The 15732-nt window shown below is 35.2% G+C and overlaps 1 protein-coding gene across 1 annotated transcript; it reads left to right on the forward strand.

Annotated features, from left to right (window-relative positions):
• The first annotated feature begins 12681 nt into the window (after window positions 1-12681).
• Window positions 12682-14599, forward strand: LOC147636035 (uncharacterized). Its single transcript, XM_086801480.1, has 3 exons — window positions 12682-12815; window positions 13619-13931; window positions 14027-14599. The coding sequence occupies exons 2-3, from the start codon at window positions 13712-13714 to the stop codon at window positions 14344-14346; spliced, it is 540 nt and encodes a 179-aa protein (XP_086657606.1). The 5' UTR covers window positions 12682-12815; window positions 13619-13711; the 3' UTR covers window positions 14347-14599.
• The last annotated feature ends 1133 nt before the right edge of the window (window positions 14600-15732 follow it).

The following is a 15732-nucleotide window of genomic DNA, read 5'->3' on the forward strand; positions in this document are numbered from 1 at the left end:
CCAAGAATTACATCTGTGGTTCGACAGATGCATCACTTGAAAATCCAAAAGTGCTTCATACTGTTGAATCACAGTATCCCACTCAACTTTATCATAGTCATTGGCTAATGATACTATATACTTATATGAGAACTTGGGACTTGAGGAAACTTAAGTTTCTTAACCACGTTGTAATTTAAAAAGTTATGTGTGGCCGTATCATCTATGAGGATTCTAACTTTTTTATCCTTAATATTTCCATGCACTCGAACCAAATCATGTGGTCCAAATGATAGTTTCCACATAGATTTTGCCACTATACAACAATGCTTTTCATCAAAATGACAAACCTTGATCGATTTATATTTAGGAGAATCCTTAAGTGTCAGCACTTGAATAGTGTGCACTGTTCTTCCTTTAGGTTTATCATTATCATTCCCAGTAAGTTCTTTTCCTTAGGACTTAGGATAAATCTTTTTATTATGTCCCAGCTCAAGGCAAGAGAAACAAAGCTTTTCTTTAACTACTCTCTCAAAATCTTACTTTTTTAGGAACTTACTAGGATTGGATTTTTACTTTTTTAAAGGTTCTTCCTTTTTAAAGAAAAACCCCTTTCTTTTTTGAGAGCCAAAATTTTCTCCATGAGGTTTATATGCGAAAAAAATTATCTTTAAAAAAAACAATTACCATTATCCATGGTATTGTTAAAAAGTTTTATAAATTTTATAATAATGTGGCCTAACAACTATGTTATGTATTCTTGTAGCTAACTTGTGCAAATAAATTAGGATGAGAAAAGTTTTTTTGGCTCTATGGAGCGAACTTCCTTCTTGTAATCCCTTTTCAAGCCTCTCATGAAGCCTCTTACTTTTTGAAAATTGTCTATGCTCTTAAGATTTAAGATAATTTCTCTAAGCAAGCTATATATTGAGTGAGACTTAAATTCTTTTATTCCATGGAAAAATTTTCCCACCCCTCTCAATTTCGATCTTCTTTATTTTCAAGAGGATATTTCTTTAAGAATAATTCCTTGAATGAATCCCAAGAATTGAGTACTTGCCTAGCTTTCGGTAAACTCATTCACCAATTATAATATTTGCCTTGTAAGGATATGCTAGCTTTAATGGGGCGGCACATTTCTTAAAAGATGCAAATCTTGCCATTTTTGTAGAAAAATAAGGACCGCATCTTTATTTCTCTCCTTCTCTTCTCCACTAAAAGTGGGTGCCTTTTAATCTTTGAATACATACCTTGGTCTTTGGTTTTGGGACCCTCTTCAATTATGGCTTCATTCAACCCTTTTTCTAGAGTTTTGGTTTTGGGACCCTCTTCAATTATGATTTCATTCAACCCTTTTTCTAGAGTTTCATTTCCTTCCCTCGCCAATGTTACTTTTAGATATTTCTTTTACTCCCAATCCTTCCCTGGTCTCTAGTTTTGGTTCATTCAACCCTTTTTCTAGAGTTTCTTTCCCTTTCCTCACCAATGTTACTTTTAGATATTTCTTTTACTCCCAATCCTTCCCCTCCCTAAGAAGACCCGTCATTTTCTCAAGTTTGTTTTCTATATTAGAGATTTTTTCTTTTACCTCCTTCATTTCCATATCCTCATAATCATTATAAGTTTAAATCTTGCATATCTATTTCATTTAGTTTTGTAATATCCTCTTCCATATGGAAAGAGGACATTAGGTTTTTCCCCTTCTCACCATTTTCATCCTTCCAACCTTGAGAAGCCATTTGCTCTAACACTAAGCAAAATAGAAAGATTCTTACAAAACAAAAAAATGCATCACAATGACCTTACTTGGTTGGGTAATTATGAATTTTCCGTAATGATGTGAAGAAAAATTTCATTAATTCCTCCTTGTTGATATTTGCTTCAATGATCCTTCAAGGATGTCTTGTACTCCACTTGCTCCATGTAGAACTCCAAAGTATGCCCAATTTACTAGGCAAAAGGTATATCTAATTTATTAGGAAAGAGGTATTTTGTATGGAGAAGATTTGAGAAATATTGGGATCAACTTATGAAAATGAATAAAGAGATTAAGGTGTAGGGATTAATGGGTATAAATATAATTAAAGCTAGCAATGAGTGGCTTAATGGAAACATGGAAGAGAAAGAACTTGACTCTGATACTAATGTAATGCTCCTTGCATTATAAGCTTGAGGAGTTGTAACACTAGTACTTTGATTCTCCACTCCACCATATCCCAAATGGACCCTAAACTCATGATTATATAGGCCTAAGTGATGCATGACCTTGACCTTTCATTGGCTAACATTGCCTTTACAGTAAGGTATTTCTTATTTGAAATCTCATGAATCTTATTTATATGCAATCCTTTTACATATAAATAATCTTTCCTAGTCTTACCTTTTAGTGTTTCCTCTCAATCTCATAACATTTCTTCCCCCTTGAAAGAAATATTTTCATCCTTGAAAATAAACCGAGGAGACCTTTTCTTCAGTGTAGCCACTCTTTCCCAACTTGATCCTTCTTTTGATCTATCTTTCCACTTTACTAAACATTATTTAAACACAGAATGTCTAGTTTTCTTTTCTCGATATTCGAGAATCTTTTTAGGCTCATGTGTAAGAATAGGGCCTTCTATAAAATCCATTATTGCTTCTTTTCCAATGACGTCATTGTTTCCCATCTTAAGTTTCAGTCTACTAACATGAAACACATGATATACTTTGGAACCTTTAGGTAAAGCTACCTTGTAAGCTACACTTTCATTTTTTTAAAGTATTATATAAGGACCACAATACCTTGGACTTAATTTTGGAACTTTTCCACTTTTTAAAGTTTCTGACTTTTTAGAAACTTTTACATAAACTTTATCACCTTCGTCAAATTAATTGGTCTTCTTTTACCTTTCTCATAACTAATAGAACAATCTTACGCTCTTTTAATGTTGCTTCTTGCAATGTTTAGCATGTCTTGCATGCCTTTGAGAGAGTCTTTTACAATATGTAATTTTTCTTTTTGTAACCCAGCAGCTATGGGTGCTCTAGGTTGAAATCCATACATTAACATGAAATCCATACATTAACATGAGCACTATTCTAAGCAAATTCTAACAATGGAAGATACTCATCCCAATTGTTTTGCTTATGATTAACATATCCTTGAAGCAAATGTGCTAGGACTTGGTTAACCCTTTCCGTCTATCCATCATTTGTGTATGTTTAGACATATACTAAGTTTAGCGTCTAATTTTTTGAACACTTCTATCCAAAAATGGCTTGTAAATTTTGTATCTCAGTGGCTTGCTATATCTGTTGGCAATCCGTACAATCTGTATAGATGATGGATAAACATTCTAGCCAATTCCAAGTTGGTACAATTTATACCAACTTGGTTAACCTATCCATTACTACCCACATTGAATCATGCCCTCTACTTGTTTGGGGTAGTCCCACTATGACATCTGTAGAAATACTTTCCCACTTACCCTCAGGTATTTGTAGTGGTTGTAATATTCCACCTACTTTTAGGTGCTGAGTTTTATTGTCTTGGCACTTCGGGCATTTCATAACATAATTCTGGAAGTCCTTATTTAAACTTGCCTAATAAAATTGTCTTATAGCAAGTGCATAGGTCTTAGAAATTCTTAGGTGTCCCGCACTTGGATTGTCATGATATTCTAGGAAAATATTTTCTTCTTTAGGTACACAAATGCGATCTTTTTATAACAAGTACCCATTATCGATGGAAAAAAATTTTCAACAATCTTTTTCACTTATTAACCCAACTTTACGTGATTCCTTTGAACCACTATCTTTTTTAAGTGACACCCTTTATCACTCAGCTGCATTTTCTTTACTCTCTATTTAAGAGTTATATTTTTTAGTCAAGTAATTCCAAACTACTTTTGATAGCTAGGGTCATTAGCACATTTTCCTTTTAAGTGAGCTAGCAACTTAGTTTCTAATTGAGAGCGTCTGCCAACAATATTAAAATTTCCTTTTCCATATAGCTGACTTGAAAATCAAACTCTTATAGGATTTTAGCCCATCTAGTCTTCCTAACTCTTAACTCCTTTTGAGTATTTAACCATTTAAGACTTTCATGGTCAAACAATACCTCAAAATTGGTAACATACAAATAATGATGCCACTTTTTAAGAGCACAATTGTAAATAGTTCTTTTTCATAAGTTGAATAGTTACGTTGAGCTTTGTTCAACTTTCTAATTTCAAATGAATATGGCTCTCCCTCCACAATCATACTGGTCCTACAACAAAATTAGTAGCATCCGTTTCCAATACAAATGGTTCATTTGGATCCACTATTTTCAAAAAAGGAGTAGTAGTTATTGCTACTTTCAATTTTTCAAAACTAGTTTGTTGGTCATGAGTCCAACTTAACTTATTTCCTTTTTCTTTAAGCTAATTTGTCATTAGAACATCTATCTCAGCATAATTCCGTATAAAGTTTTGATAGAACCTTGCAAGTCCTAAAAAGGTTTGTAATTCATCTATATTGAATGGGGCCTTCCATCTCAATATAGCTTCAACTTTATTAGGATCTATACAAATCACTTCCTCGGACACACTATGTGTCCAAGATATTGCACTTCTTTTTTGAAGAAGTCACATTTAGATTTTTTAACAAAAAAATTATTTTCCTTTAATAATTGAAATACTTTTCTAAGGTGCTCAATATGTTCTTGTTCATTTTGACTAAAGACTAGAATATCATTAATAAAAACCGCCATAAACTTCCCTAAATAATTGAAGTGTAGTGTTCATCATGGTTATAAAAGTAGAGGGAGCATTAGTTAGACTAAAAGGCATAACTAAAAACTCATAGTGCCCAAAAGATGTCCTAAATGCTATTGTTGACACATCTTTAATTATAATACTTACTTGATGATATCCAGACCTTAAATATATCTTACTAAAATATTTAGTACATTTGAGTTCATCAAATAACTTATCCATCCTGGGAATAGTAAATTTATTTTTTATTATGATTGCATTCAAATCCACGATAATCTATGCACAAGCACATAGATTCATCTTTTTTCTTCGCCAATAATATTGGTCAAGTCTGAGGAGTCTTACTTGGCCTAATAAAGCCTTGTTCTAAATATTCAACTAATTGCTTTTCAACTTCTTGTCTTTTAGTCAAACTTACTCTATAATGTGGCTTACGAATTGGCTTTGAATCATTTAAAAGTTCTATGGGATGATTTATCCCTCTATTCGGAGATAAACGTGTTGGCAATGTTTTCAAAAAAATATATTTAAATTCTTCCAATAAGTTGTTCAAAGAAGAATTATGTACTTCACAAATAGTTGAATCAAACTTTTCACAATGGTTTTTAAATTGAGGCATTGCATAACACAATTTTTTTTTTCTATTTCATTATCTTGATGAAGATTTTGGAGCTCAATATCAAAGAAGAAGAAGATGGTATATTGTGTGCTCCTTGCAAAGAAGAAGATGGTATATTGTGTGCTCCTTGCAATGTAATTTTCCTTTATGCTCAAATGTTAGTTTATTATGAAAATAACTTCTTGAACTTGTTTTTCCCAATGAAAATAATTCAAGTGCACACTATTTTTCCTTCAGGTTTATCATTACCATTCCCAGTAAGTTCTTAAGAATGACAAACCTCGACCGATTTACATTTAGGAGAATCCTTAATTATCAACACTTGAATAGTGTGCACTGATTTTCCTTTAGGTTTATCATTCTCATTCCCAGTAAATTCTTATCCTTGGGACTTAGGATAGTTATTTTTATCATGTCCCCACTCAAGACAAGAGAAAAAAGCTTTTCTTTAACCACTCTCTCAAAATCTTGCTTTTTTAGAAACTTGCTAAGATTGGATTTTTGCTTATTTGGAGGTTCTTCCTTTTTAAAGAAAAAACCCTTTCTTTTTTTAGAGCCAAAATTTTCTCCATGAGATTTAGATGAAATTTTTTAATCTTTATCTTTACAATTACCATTACCCATGATATCGTCAAACTTTTTTTGTAAATTTTATAGCCTCATCTAAGTGTTTTGGCTCTTTGTAGGCAAACTTCCTTCTTGTATTCCCTTTTCAGGCCTCTAATGAAACCTCTTACTTTTTGAAAATTGTCTATGCCCTTAAGCTTTAAGATAATTTCTCTGTAGCAAGCTACATATTGAGTGAGATTTAAATTCTTTTGTTCCATAAAACAATTATCCCACTCCTCCCAATTTGGATCTTCTTTATTTTTAGAAAGATATTCCTTTAAGAATAATTCCTTGAATAATCCCAAGAATCAAGTACTTGCCTAGCTTCCGCTAGACTCATCCATCACTTATAAGCTTCGACTTGTAAGGATAGACTAGCTTGAATGGGTGATTGTGTTTAGGCACATTTAAAAGATGCAATTAATCTTACTGTTTTTTGTAGAAAATATGGGCCGCGTCTTTATTTCTCTCCTTCTCTTCTCTATTAAGAGTGGGTTCCTTTAAATCTTTGAATACCATACCCTGGTCTCTGGTTTTGGGACCCTCTTCAATTATGATTTCATTCAACCCTTTTTCTAGAGTTTTTTCCCTTCCGTCAACCAATGTTACTTTTAGATATTTCTTTTACTCCTAATCCTTCTCATCCCATTAACAAGGAGCTAAGAAGACCCATCATTTTCTCAAGTTTGTTTCTATATTAGAGACTTTTTCTTTCATCTCCTTCATTTCCATATCCTCATAATCATTAAAGTCTAAATATTGCATATCTATTTCATTTCATTTTAGGGTTTAGGACATTTGGTGGTCCCCCTTTTCAACATTTTCATTCTTCCAACCTTGAGGAGCCATTTACTCTAACACTAAAATGAAAAATTTCTTATAAAGCAAAAACAAACTCCACAATGACCTTACTTGGTTGGGTAATAATGAATTTTTCCTAATGATGTGAAGAACAATTACGTTGATTCCTTCTTGTGTTGATATTTGCTTTAATGATCCTTCATGGTTATCTTGTACTCCACTTTCTCCATGTAGAACTCCAAAGTATACCCAATTTATTGAGAAAGAGGTACTTGGTATGGAGAAGATTTGAGAAATATGGGGATTAACTTATGAAAATGAAAAGAAAAGAGATTAAGGTGTAGAGATTACTAGGTATAAGTATAATTAGAGTTAGCAATGAGTGGCTCAATGGAAACATGGAAGAGAAAGAACTTGGCTCTAATGCTAATTTAATTCTCCTTGCATTAAAGCTTGAGGACTTGTAAGACTAGTGCTTTGATTATCCATCCAACCATATCCCAAAATGTTATGCTCCTTGTATTATAATCTTAAGGACTTGTAAGACTAGTGCTTTAATTCTTCACCCAACCATAGCCCAAATAGACCCTAAACTCATGGTTATATAGGCCTAAATGGTGCATGACCTTCCAACTTCAACCCCCTAATTATGCCGTTTCATTAGCCAATGTCTCTTTAGCTACCCCTAGTAGAAGGGGCGCCCTCTTCTGTGTCTCTTGGGCTTCCATTGTGCACCATTTACTTCCTCTTTTACTTTAGCTTTTATGCATATTAACCATTTCTTAGGTATTTCCTATTCGCAATCCCCTGAACCTTATTTATATACAAACCTTTTACATATAAATGATCTTTCCTAGTCTAAACTTTTAGTGTTTCTTGTCAATCTTATAACATTTCTTCCCCCTTAAAAGAAAAGTTTGTTTTCGTCCTCGAAAACAATCTCAGGAAACCTTTTCTTCAGTGTAGCTACTCTTTCTCAAGTTGATCCTTGTTGTAAGCTACCTTGTAAGCTACACTCCTAATTTTTTTAAGTCTTGTATAAGGACCACAATACCTTGGACTTAACTTTTGAACTTTTTCACTTTTTAAAGTGTTTTTCAACTTCTTGTCTTTCAGTCAAAATTACTCTATAAGGTGGCTTACTAATTGGCTTTGAATCCTTTAAAACTTCTATGGGATGATTTATCCCTCTATTCCGAGGTAAACCTTTTGGCAATGTTTCCCAAAAACATCTTTAAATTCTTCTAATAAATTTATCAAAAAAGAATAATCCACTTCACAAATACTTGAATCAAACTTTTCACAAATTGAGGCATTACATAACACAAAAATATTTGTTCTATTTCATTATCTTGATGAAGCTTTTGGAGCTTAATATTACATATCAAAGTAGAAGATGGTATATTGTGCTCTCCTTGAAATGTAATAAATTTTCCTTTATGCTCAAATATTAGTGTATTATGCAAATAGCTTCTCCTTGAAATGTAATAAATTTTCCTTTATGCTCAAATATTAGTGTATTATGCAAATAGCTTCTCAAAAATGTTTTTCCCAATGAAAATAATTTAAGTGTGCACTGTTTTTCCTTTAGGTTTATCATTACCATTCCAAGTAAGTTCTTGTCCTTTGGACTTAGGACAATTCTTTTTATCATGTCCCGGCTTAAGATAAGAGAAACAAAGTTTTTTCTTTAACTTCTCTCTCAAAATCTTACTTTTTTAGAAACTTACGAAGATTGGATTTTTGCTTTTTTGGAGTTTCTTCTTGTTTAAAGAAAAAACCCTTTGTTTTTATAGAGCCAAAATTTTCTCCATGAGGTTTATATGAAAAAAATTTATCTTTTTCTTTATGATTATCATTACCCATGGTATCGTCAAATTTACGATTACCATATCCATGGTATTGTCAAATTTTTATCTTTTTCTTTACGATTACCATTACCCATGGTATCTTCAAATTTATGATTACCATTACCCATGGTATGGTCAAATTTTTATCTTTTTCTTTATGATTACCATCACCCATGGTATCGTCAATTTTTTTTACAAATTTTATAGCTTCATCTAAGTTTTTTGGCTCTTTGAGCGAACTTCCTTCTTATACTCCCTTTTCAAGCCTCTAATGAAGCCTCTTACTTTTTCCAAAATTGTCTATGCCCTTAAGCTTTAAGGCAATTTCTCTATAGCAAGCTGTATATTGAGTGGATAGTTATTCCATAGAACAACTATCCCCTTCTCCTCAATTTTGATCTTCTTCTTCATTTTCAGGAAGATATTTTTTTCAGAATAATTCCTTGAATGAATCCCAAGAATCAGATACTTGCCTAGCTTCCGCTAAACTCATCCACCACTTATAAGCTTTGCCTTGTAAGGATAAGCTAGCCTCAATGGGGCGGTTATGTTCAAGCACATTTCTAAAAAGATGCAAATCTTACAATTTTTGTAGAAAAATATGGACCGCATCTTTATTTCTCTTATTCTCTTCTCCACTAAAAGTGGGTGTCTTTAAATCTTTGAATACCATACCCTGATCTCTTCTCCACTAAAAGTGGGTGTCTTTAAATCTTTAAATACCATACCCTGATCTCTGGTTTTGGGACCCCTTCAATTATGGTTTTATTCAACCCTTTTTCTAGAGTTTTTTCTCTTCCCTCACCAATGTTACTTTTAGATATTTTTTTAACTCCCAATCCTTTCCCTTCTATCAAGGAGCTAAGAAGACCCATCATTTTCTCAAGTTTGTTTTCTATATTAGAGATTTTTTCTTTTATTTCCTTCATTTCCATATCCTCATAATCATTAAAGTCTAAATCTTGCATATCTTTTTCATTGTTTTTGTAATATCCTCTTTCATGTGGAAAGAGGACATTAGGTTTTTCCCTTGCTCACCATTTTCATCCTTCCCACCTTGAGAAGCCATTTACTCTAACACTAAGCAAAATGAAAAATTTCTTTTAAAGTCAAAAAATGCATCAAAAAATAACCTTACTTGGTTGGGTAATTATGAATTATCCCTAATGATGCAAAGAACAATTCTATTGATTTCTCCTTGTTGATATTTGCTTCAATGATCCTTCAAGGTTGTCTTGGAATACATCCAACAAGAAGATTACCTGGTGAACCGCAATTGTCATGAGGATCTTTCCAATGGCTAAGCTCCTAACCCTTAAGGTCTCCAAGCTCTACAACTTTTTAAGAAATAATCCCATTGTGCCTTCCGCCGAGACACCGCCATTTTGTACTATGTGTACTCGTCCCTCCTCTCACCTCACTTCACTCAAACACACTCATCAGTATGGATTAGAGAGAGATTACCAAGAGCAAGACTCTATTGCGCAATGGGAGAGTTTTTTGTATTATAAGACATATTCACTTATATACATGGCCATAAGTGTTCACACTCACTTAGACTGTGGTCGACTGGGCACTTTAGGCTTATAAGAGGCCTAATACTATTACAATGACTACTCTCATAATATATCCATGAAGTATATCACTTGGGATCGGCTGGGCACTTTAGGCTTATAAGAAGCCTAATGCTATTATAATAACTACTCTCATAATATATCCATGAAGTACATCACTTGGGACTTCATCCTCCTAACTTGCTACCACACACTCTTAAAGTGGGAATCGCCATAAATATTCCATAGGACCATTACGAGTGCCCGTCCAAGTTGTAAATTTGGGCACCATTGCTTCATATCTTGAATGTATGACCTTTTGGTGTATCTACCTTAACTCCTTGGTTTAAGATAATGGTAGTAGCTCTGATTAACCCTAGGAATGGGTTGACATCTATGTAGAACTCCAAAGGATGTCCAATTTTGTATGGATAAGATTTGAGAAATATGGGGATTAGCGTATGGAAATGAATAGAAAGGTGTAGAGATTAGTGGGTATAGGTATAATTAGAGTTAGCAACAAGTGGCTCAATGGAAACATGGAAGAGAAAGAACTTGGCTCTGATACCAATGTAATGCTCCCTGCATTATAAGCTTGAGGACTTGTAAGACTAGTGCTTTGATTCTCGACCCAAATGAACCCTAAACTCATGGTTATATAAGCCTAAATGGTTCATAACCTTCCAACTTCAGGCCCTTGACCTTTTCATTAGCCAATATCTCTTTAGCTCCCCCTAGTAGGGGCACCCTCTTCTGTGTCTCTTCGGCTTTCATTGTGCACCATTTACTTCCCCTTTTACTTTAACTTTTATGCCTATTAACCATTGCTTCAGTATTTTCTATTTGAAATCCCCTGAACCTTATCTATATGCAAACCTTTTACACATAAATAATCTTTCACAGTCTCACCTTATAGTGTTTCCTATCAATCTCATAATAGTTATCATTTTATAAGTTGATGGCATGCTACTCAACAAGCCCTAATAAGGAGAAGATTTTAACCTTCAAGGCTAAATTACATGTGTCATTTGAGATGATAAATTTGGACTACTTGCATTATTATTTAGACATATAATTTATGTATATAGTTTATGCAGCATAATGATGGTATTGTGATGATGGAGCGTGATGATGGTATTGTGATGTTGCGGTTAAAGTACATACAGAGACTAGTTTCATGGTTTTGTCTTGAAGGTTGTAAGCATGCTGCTACATTAATAGAGATAGGTACTAGGCTCAGTCTCCAAGATGTAGGTGAACCATTTGATGCATCAATTTATCATCAGACTGTTGGATGTCTCATCTATCTATGCATAATACGGGGCCAGACATTTAGTTTGGGGTCTTCTAGTTGACCATGTTTATGCACAATCCTCGAAATAAGCATTGGGTAGGGTGCCAACTGAGTATTCCAGGCACTTAGTCCTTTGGGCTATTCTATGCTAAGGGAGGTAATATTTAGTTGCATGCCTTTATTGATTTTGATTAGGCTGGATGTTATGACATGTGAGTTTCCACTATTGGCTTTTGCTTTTATCTTGGTGATTCATGTATATCATGGTTTAGCAAGAAGCAGCTCATGGTGGCCCCTTCAAGTTGTGAAGCTAAGTACAGGGTAGCTTTTATACCAATTGTGGAGTGTGTTTGGTGGCTCATGTCTTTTGTGAGATGGATCTTGGTATTAGATAGAAGTCCCCCCACCTCCATCTTTACTAACAACCAAAATGCATTTACTTTTGTGAGGAACCATGTGTTGTTTTATGCTCGCACAAACCACATTGAGGTGCATAATCATTATGTCATCAGGGAGAGGTTCATTGCAGTCCAGAGATTAACCTAGCTTATATCTCTACACACGACAATGTGGCAGGTATATATGTTCATAAAGGCTCTCTCATGAGAGAAGTTCGATGCTTTTCGTAAAGTTTTAGGCTTATTTTCATTTGGGGATTGATTAACCACATGATCCCTATACGTGTTGACATCATCACTTTGTAGCCATTTATATGGTAATGATGTGTTGACATAGGCTAATAATGGGGTGGGGTACTTTTCCCTGCTTAGGAGGTTTATTTTCCCGAACAACGTATGTACACTTATGAGTGAGCGTGTGACACTTCACTTGTATTTCACTCATTCTCCTCAATCTACTTTGAGTGTTGTTCTTCTTTCTATCTGTCCTTGCTTGTTGCATGTGTGTGTGTTGCTCTCCGCTTCAACAAAATCTTTCCTTTTCAAACTATACCAAAATTGGCACAATTAAAGAAATGGGAGGCCAAGTTTTATTACAAGATCGAAGGACACGTTAATTTCTCAACTATTTCATCTTCCATTGCTCTCGAGACAATAATTTTCTTCTACTTCTTCTGCTTTTTTAAATTCCTTTGGTTGAGTTCTCCAAAGTGTGGCTAGATTTATTTGGGGGTGCAATTTAATTGCATACAATTGCCTTGGTTTTGAAAAAATAATCTATCTTTAATGAAGATTAGGGATTAGGGTTGGATGTGAATGGTGGGGCAGCTGAAAAGTCTTGGTGTGAATGTATTGCGTCTGCATTTCCAAATAACAAACAAAACAAACAACCGAGTCGCGCCAGTTTTTTTCTTTAACGACAGAAGAAGAACAGCTTCATATCAGGCAGCAGCGCTTGTCCATCTTCGCAACCTCTGAGGTAGGATTTGTCGCCTCTGTCCGGTTTACTCTCGCTTTGCATCTCCATCTCAGCACATATCTGATTTGCACAGCTAGATTTAGGGCTTGGTTTGTAAAGCGAACAAGAATAATTGGTGTGAAATAGAGCTAGTAGGTTAGGTTTAGGTCTAGGATCAGTGAAAAAGACAGGAGCAGGTGGGACATGCTAATATCAGGGAGGGGAAGAACATGTTTGTAAGGGTTTATGATGAGAAGAACAGATGGGATATGCGAAGTCATTTTGCAAATTTAGGGTTAGGTTTGTGAGGAGAAAAACAAGAAGCTTGATAGTTGCAAGTAGAAGAACAGGCTGGATATGCAAAGTCATGTGTGATATGTACAGTTAGGGTTTGTGAGAATACGAGAAGCCACGGAAATGTGGGATATGCCAAGTTAGGGATAGGGCTTGTGAAGAGGAATTTCTATCATTCCAATGAGGATGCTTCCCGAGACCATTGGAAGATGGAGCTTGGTATAACGATTAGTCCGTCAAAGTTTTGTTTGATAGCAGCTAGCTTCATTTGTAATCAGGAAAAAATGATGAATTATGAATTACTCTTGAGATGAATGCACAGGCCTCTGGCATGACAAGTAGACACAGTTTTCTGACTTGTGTTTTATATATGTATGTATACATACGTGAATTTATGTGGTTCATATATGTATGTATGTGTGTATATATACATGAATGAGTGTATACATATACAAATATATGTATGGATGTACAGAAATTGTTTTGTATATTCTCCATGTATTCAGGTTTGTTTATTGGTAAAATTTCAGGTTGCTACCCTGGGTAATCCTGAGGTGGGATTGGTGGATTTCACCAGTGGTTGGAGGCTTGGTATCTGGGTTGGGTGACAGCACTTTTGGCGGATGACTAGCCACGCAAAGAAAGAGAATCACTTGCAAGGATGCTTTGATCAAGGATTTTTTGATCCGTTGGTCAACAAAAATCCCTACTGTGCAGGTCAGGTTATCTTTGACAGTGGCTGTATAGGTGGAGATGGTGTGCCCACAACTCCTGAGAAGGAAGTAATGGGGAATCAAACTCCCTTAGAGAGCCCCCCCTTAGAAAGTGCGCCTCCTGCAACAGGTAAACAAACTTACTTTACCCTAGTACCTGCCTTGAATCTATCTTTACTATGGAGAGATCGTATGCAGTATTGCTGATGCTATCTAGTGCTGCAGGTATGTGTGATGTTGCTCGGTTCAACAATGGGCAATTCAGTATAATCCAGTATGAAGGGAAGCCTCCTGCTACAGATGCGACTACACGAAGAAAAAGGAAACGGCAGCCTGCTGATCCCTCAAATGAAGAAACAGACGACTTCAAGTCACAGCTTTACTCCATGCTGGAAACTAGCAGCCGAGTTTTGACGGCGCATGTGGAGTCCCAGAATGTCAATAGTCAGTTGGATAGAAACCAGCGGAAGGAGCATATGGAGAACTTAGTAGGTGTTTTAGGCAAGCTTGCAGATGCTTTGGGGAAGATAGCTGAGAGGCTGTAGATTGTTGGTGAACATGAATGTAAAGGGAAAGTTCAGCACACCTTTTTGTCATTTCAGAAGCCCAACGAGGTTGCTAAGCTTGAATCACAATTGTTGAAGTCTAGTTTTTTTAAAGTATGATCTCACTTTTACTGTTTGCCATGATCAGAATAGTGCCTGCAATGTGCACACAATGATACTGGTTTAATGTACTTCATATGATGCCTATTCTACTTATGATAGCGTCCATCTGAAAGAGAGCATTTTCATCAAATGACATGCCTGGCATTGCCAATTGGTAACTTTATGTACGGCCCTGTCTACAAATCAAGTATATGCATATCAACTAGTCACACATCTACTTTCTATGCTTGCTTTTTGAGTGTCTTGAAGTGGTTTTTTGGTGTGCTTTAGAGGGTGTTCATATAGTAAAGAGTTTCAGGGTTGAAGAATATTTGGCCACTAGCAGTACGCTGGCATGGGATGCTTTGCTGCACCCACATGCAGTCGCCTCCCTCCCTTATATTTGAAGGCACTCTTAGGTTTTTCCAATTTCTGGGTTATTTTACATGAAGGCTATATGTTCTTTTGAAGTTTTATGTTTTTTTTTCACATCACTGTCAGGTTAAATGTTGTGCTACTTTGCTTAAGTTGGAATTTAGACAAATGTGTGCTTGTCTTTACATCAGTAGTGACCTTGGTTGCATGATAGGATGAAAAGTGTTTGTCCATTTACTGTCGACTGTTCAGCCAAGTTACGAGTATTTTCACATGTGATTACCCATTATACTGAGCTTGAGAATTGATGAGTTGGAGTTTGCAGAAGATAGTACCCTAGTTGACAATGTACTTCAAGAGTGTTGTGGATATTGTTTAAGTATGAAGCATGCGTAACCTGATTATTACCAAGTGATTGCACTAATTTCAAAGGATTATTAACAGTTGATTGCAGTAATCACTTTGAAATGATGGCACCATCAACACAGGCCAAACTACCCATGGGCTTACACAAGCAATAGAAATACAGTTGGTTGCACTAATTTCAAAGGATTATTAACAGTTGATCGCACTAATCACTTTGAAATGATGGAAGATAAAAAGATCACCATCAACACAGGCCAACTACCCATGGGCTTACACAAGCAATAGACACCTGTGTTTGGTCCTCACATGATAAATTGGATTGCTAGTAGCTAACTAAATGCTTGCACATGTCACAATGTATGACAACCCCACCATCATGATGATATCCCAAATAATCAAGTAACTTTTTTAGCCACACCACTTCACATGCAGCCATTGTTGATCCTCTATACTCTGCCTCTATGCTAGATAAAGTAATTGTGGGTTGTTTCTTACTATTCCAACTCTAAATGTATACTCCCTACTAGTAGACCTTCTCCTATT

The sequence above is a fragment of the Cibotium barometz genome, chromosome 8, assembly GCF_041138505.1.
Source record: "Cibotium barometz isolate CiBa-2024 chromosome 8, ASM4113850v1, whole genome shotgun sequence".
Classification (NCBI taxonomy): Eukaryota; Viridiplantae; Streptophyta; class Polypodiopsida; order Cyatheales; family Cibotiaceae; genus Cibotium; species Cibotium barometz.

Coding starts and splice junctions, on each gene's coding strand:
- LOC147636035 (XM_086801480.1), top strand. CDS start 13,712: ATGACTAGCCACGCAAAGAAAGAGAATCACTTGCAAGGATGCTTTGAT. Junction 13,932..14,026: donor AAGTGCGCCTCCTGCAACAG/GTAAACAAACTT, acceptor CTAGTGCTGCAG/GTATGTGTGATGTTGCTCGG.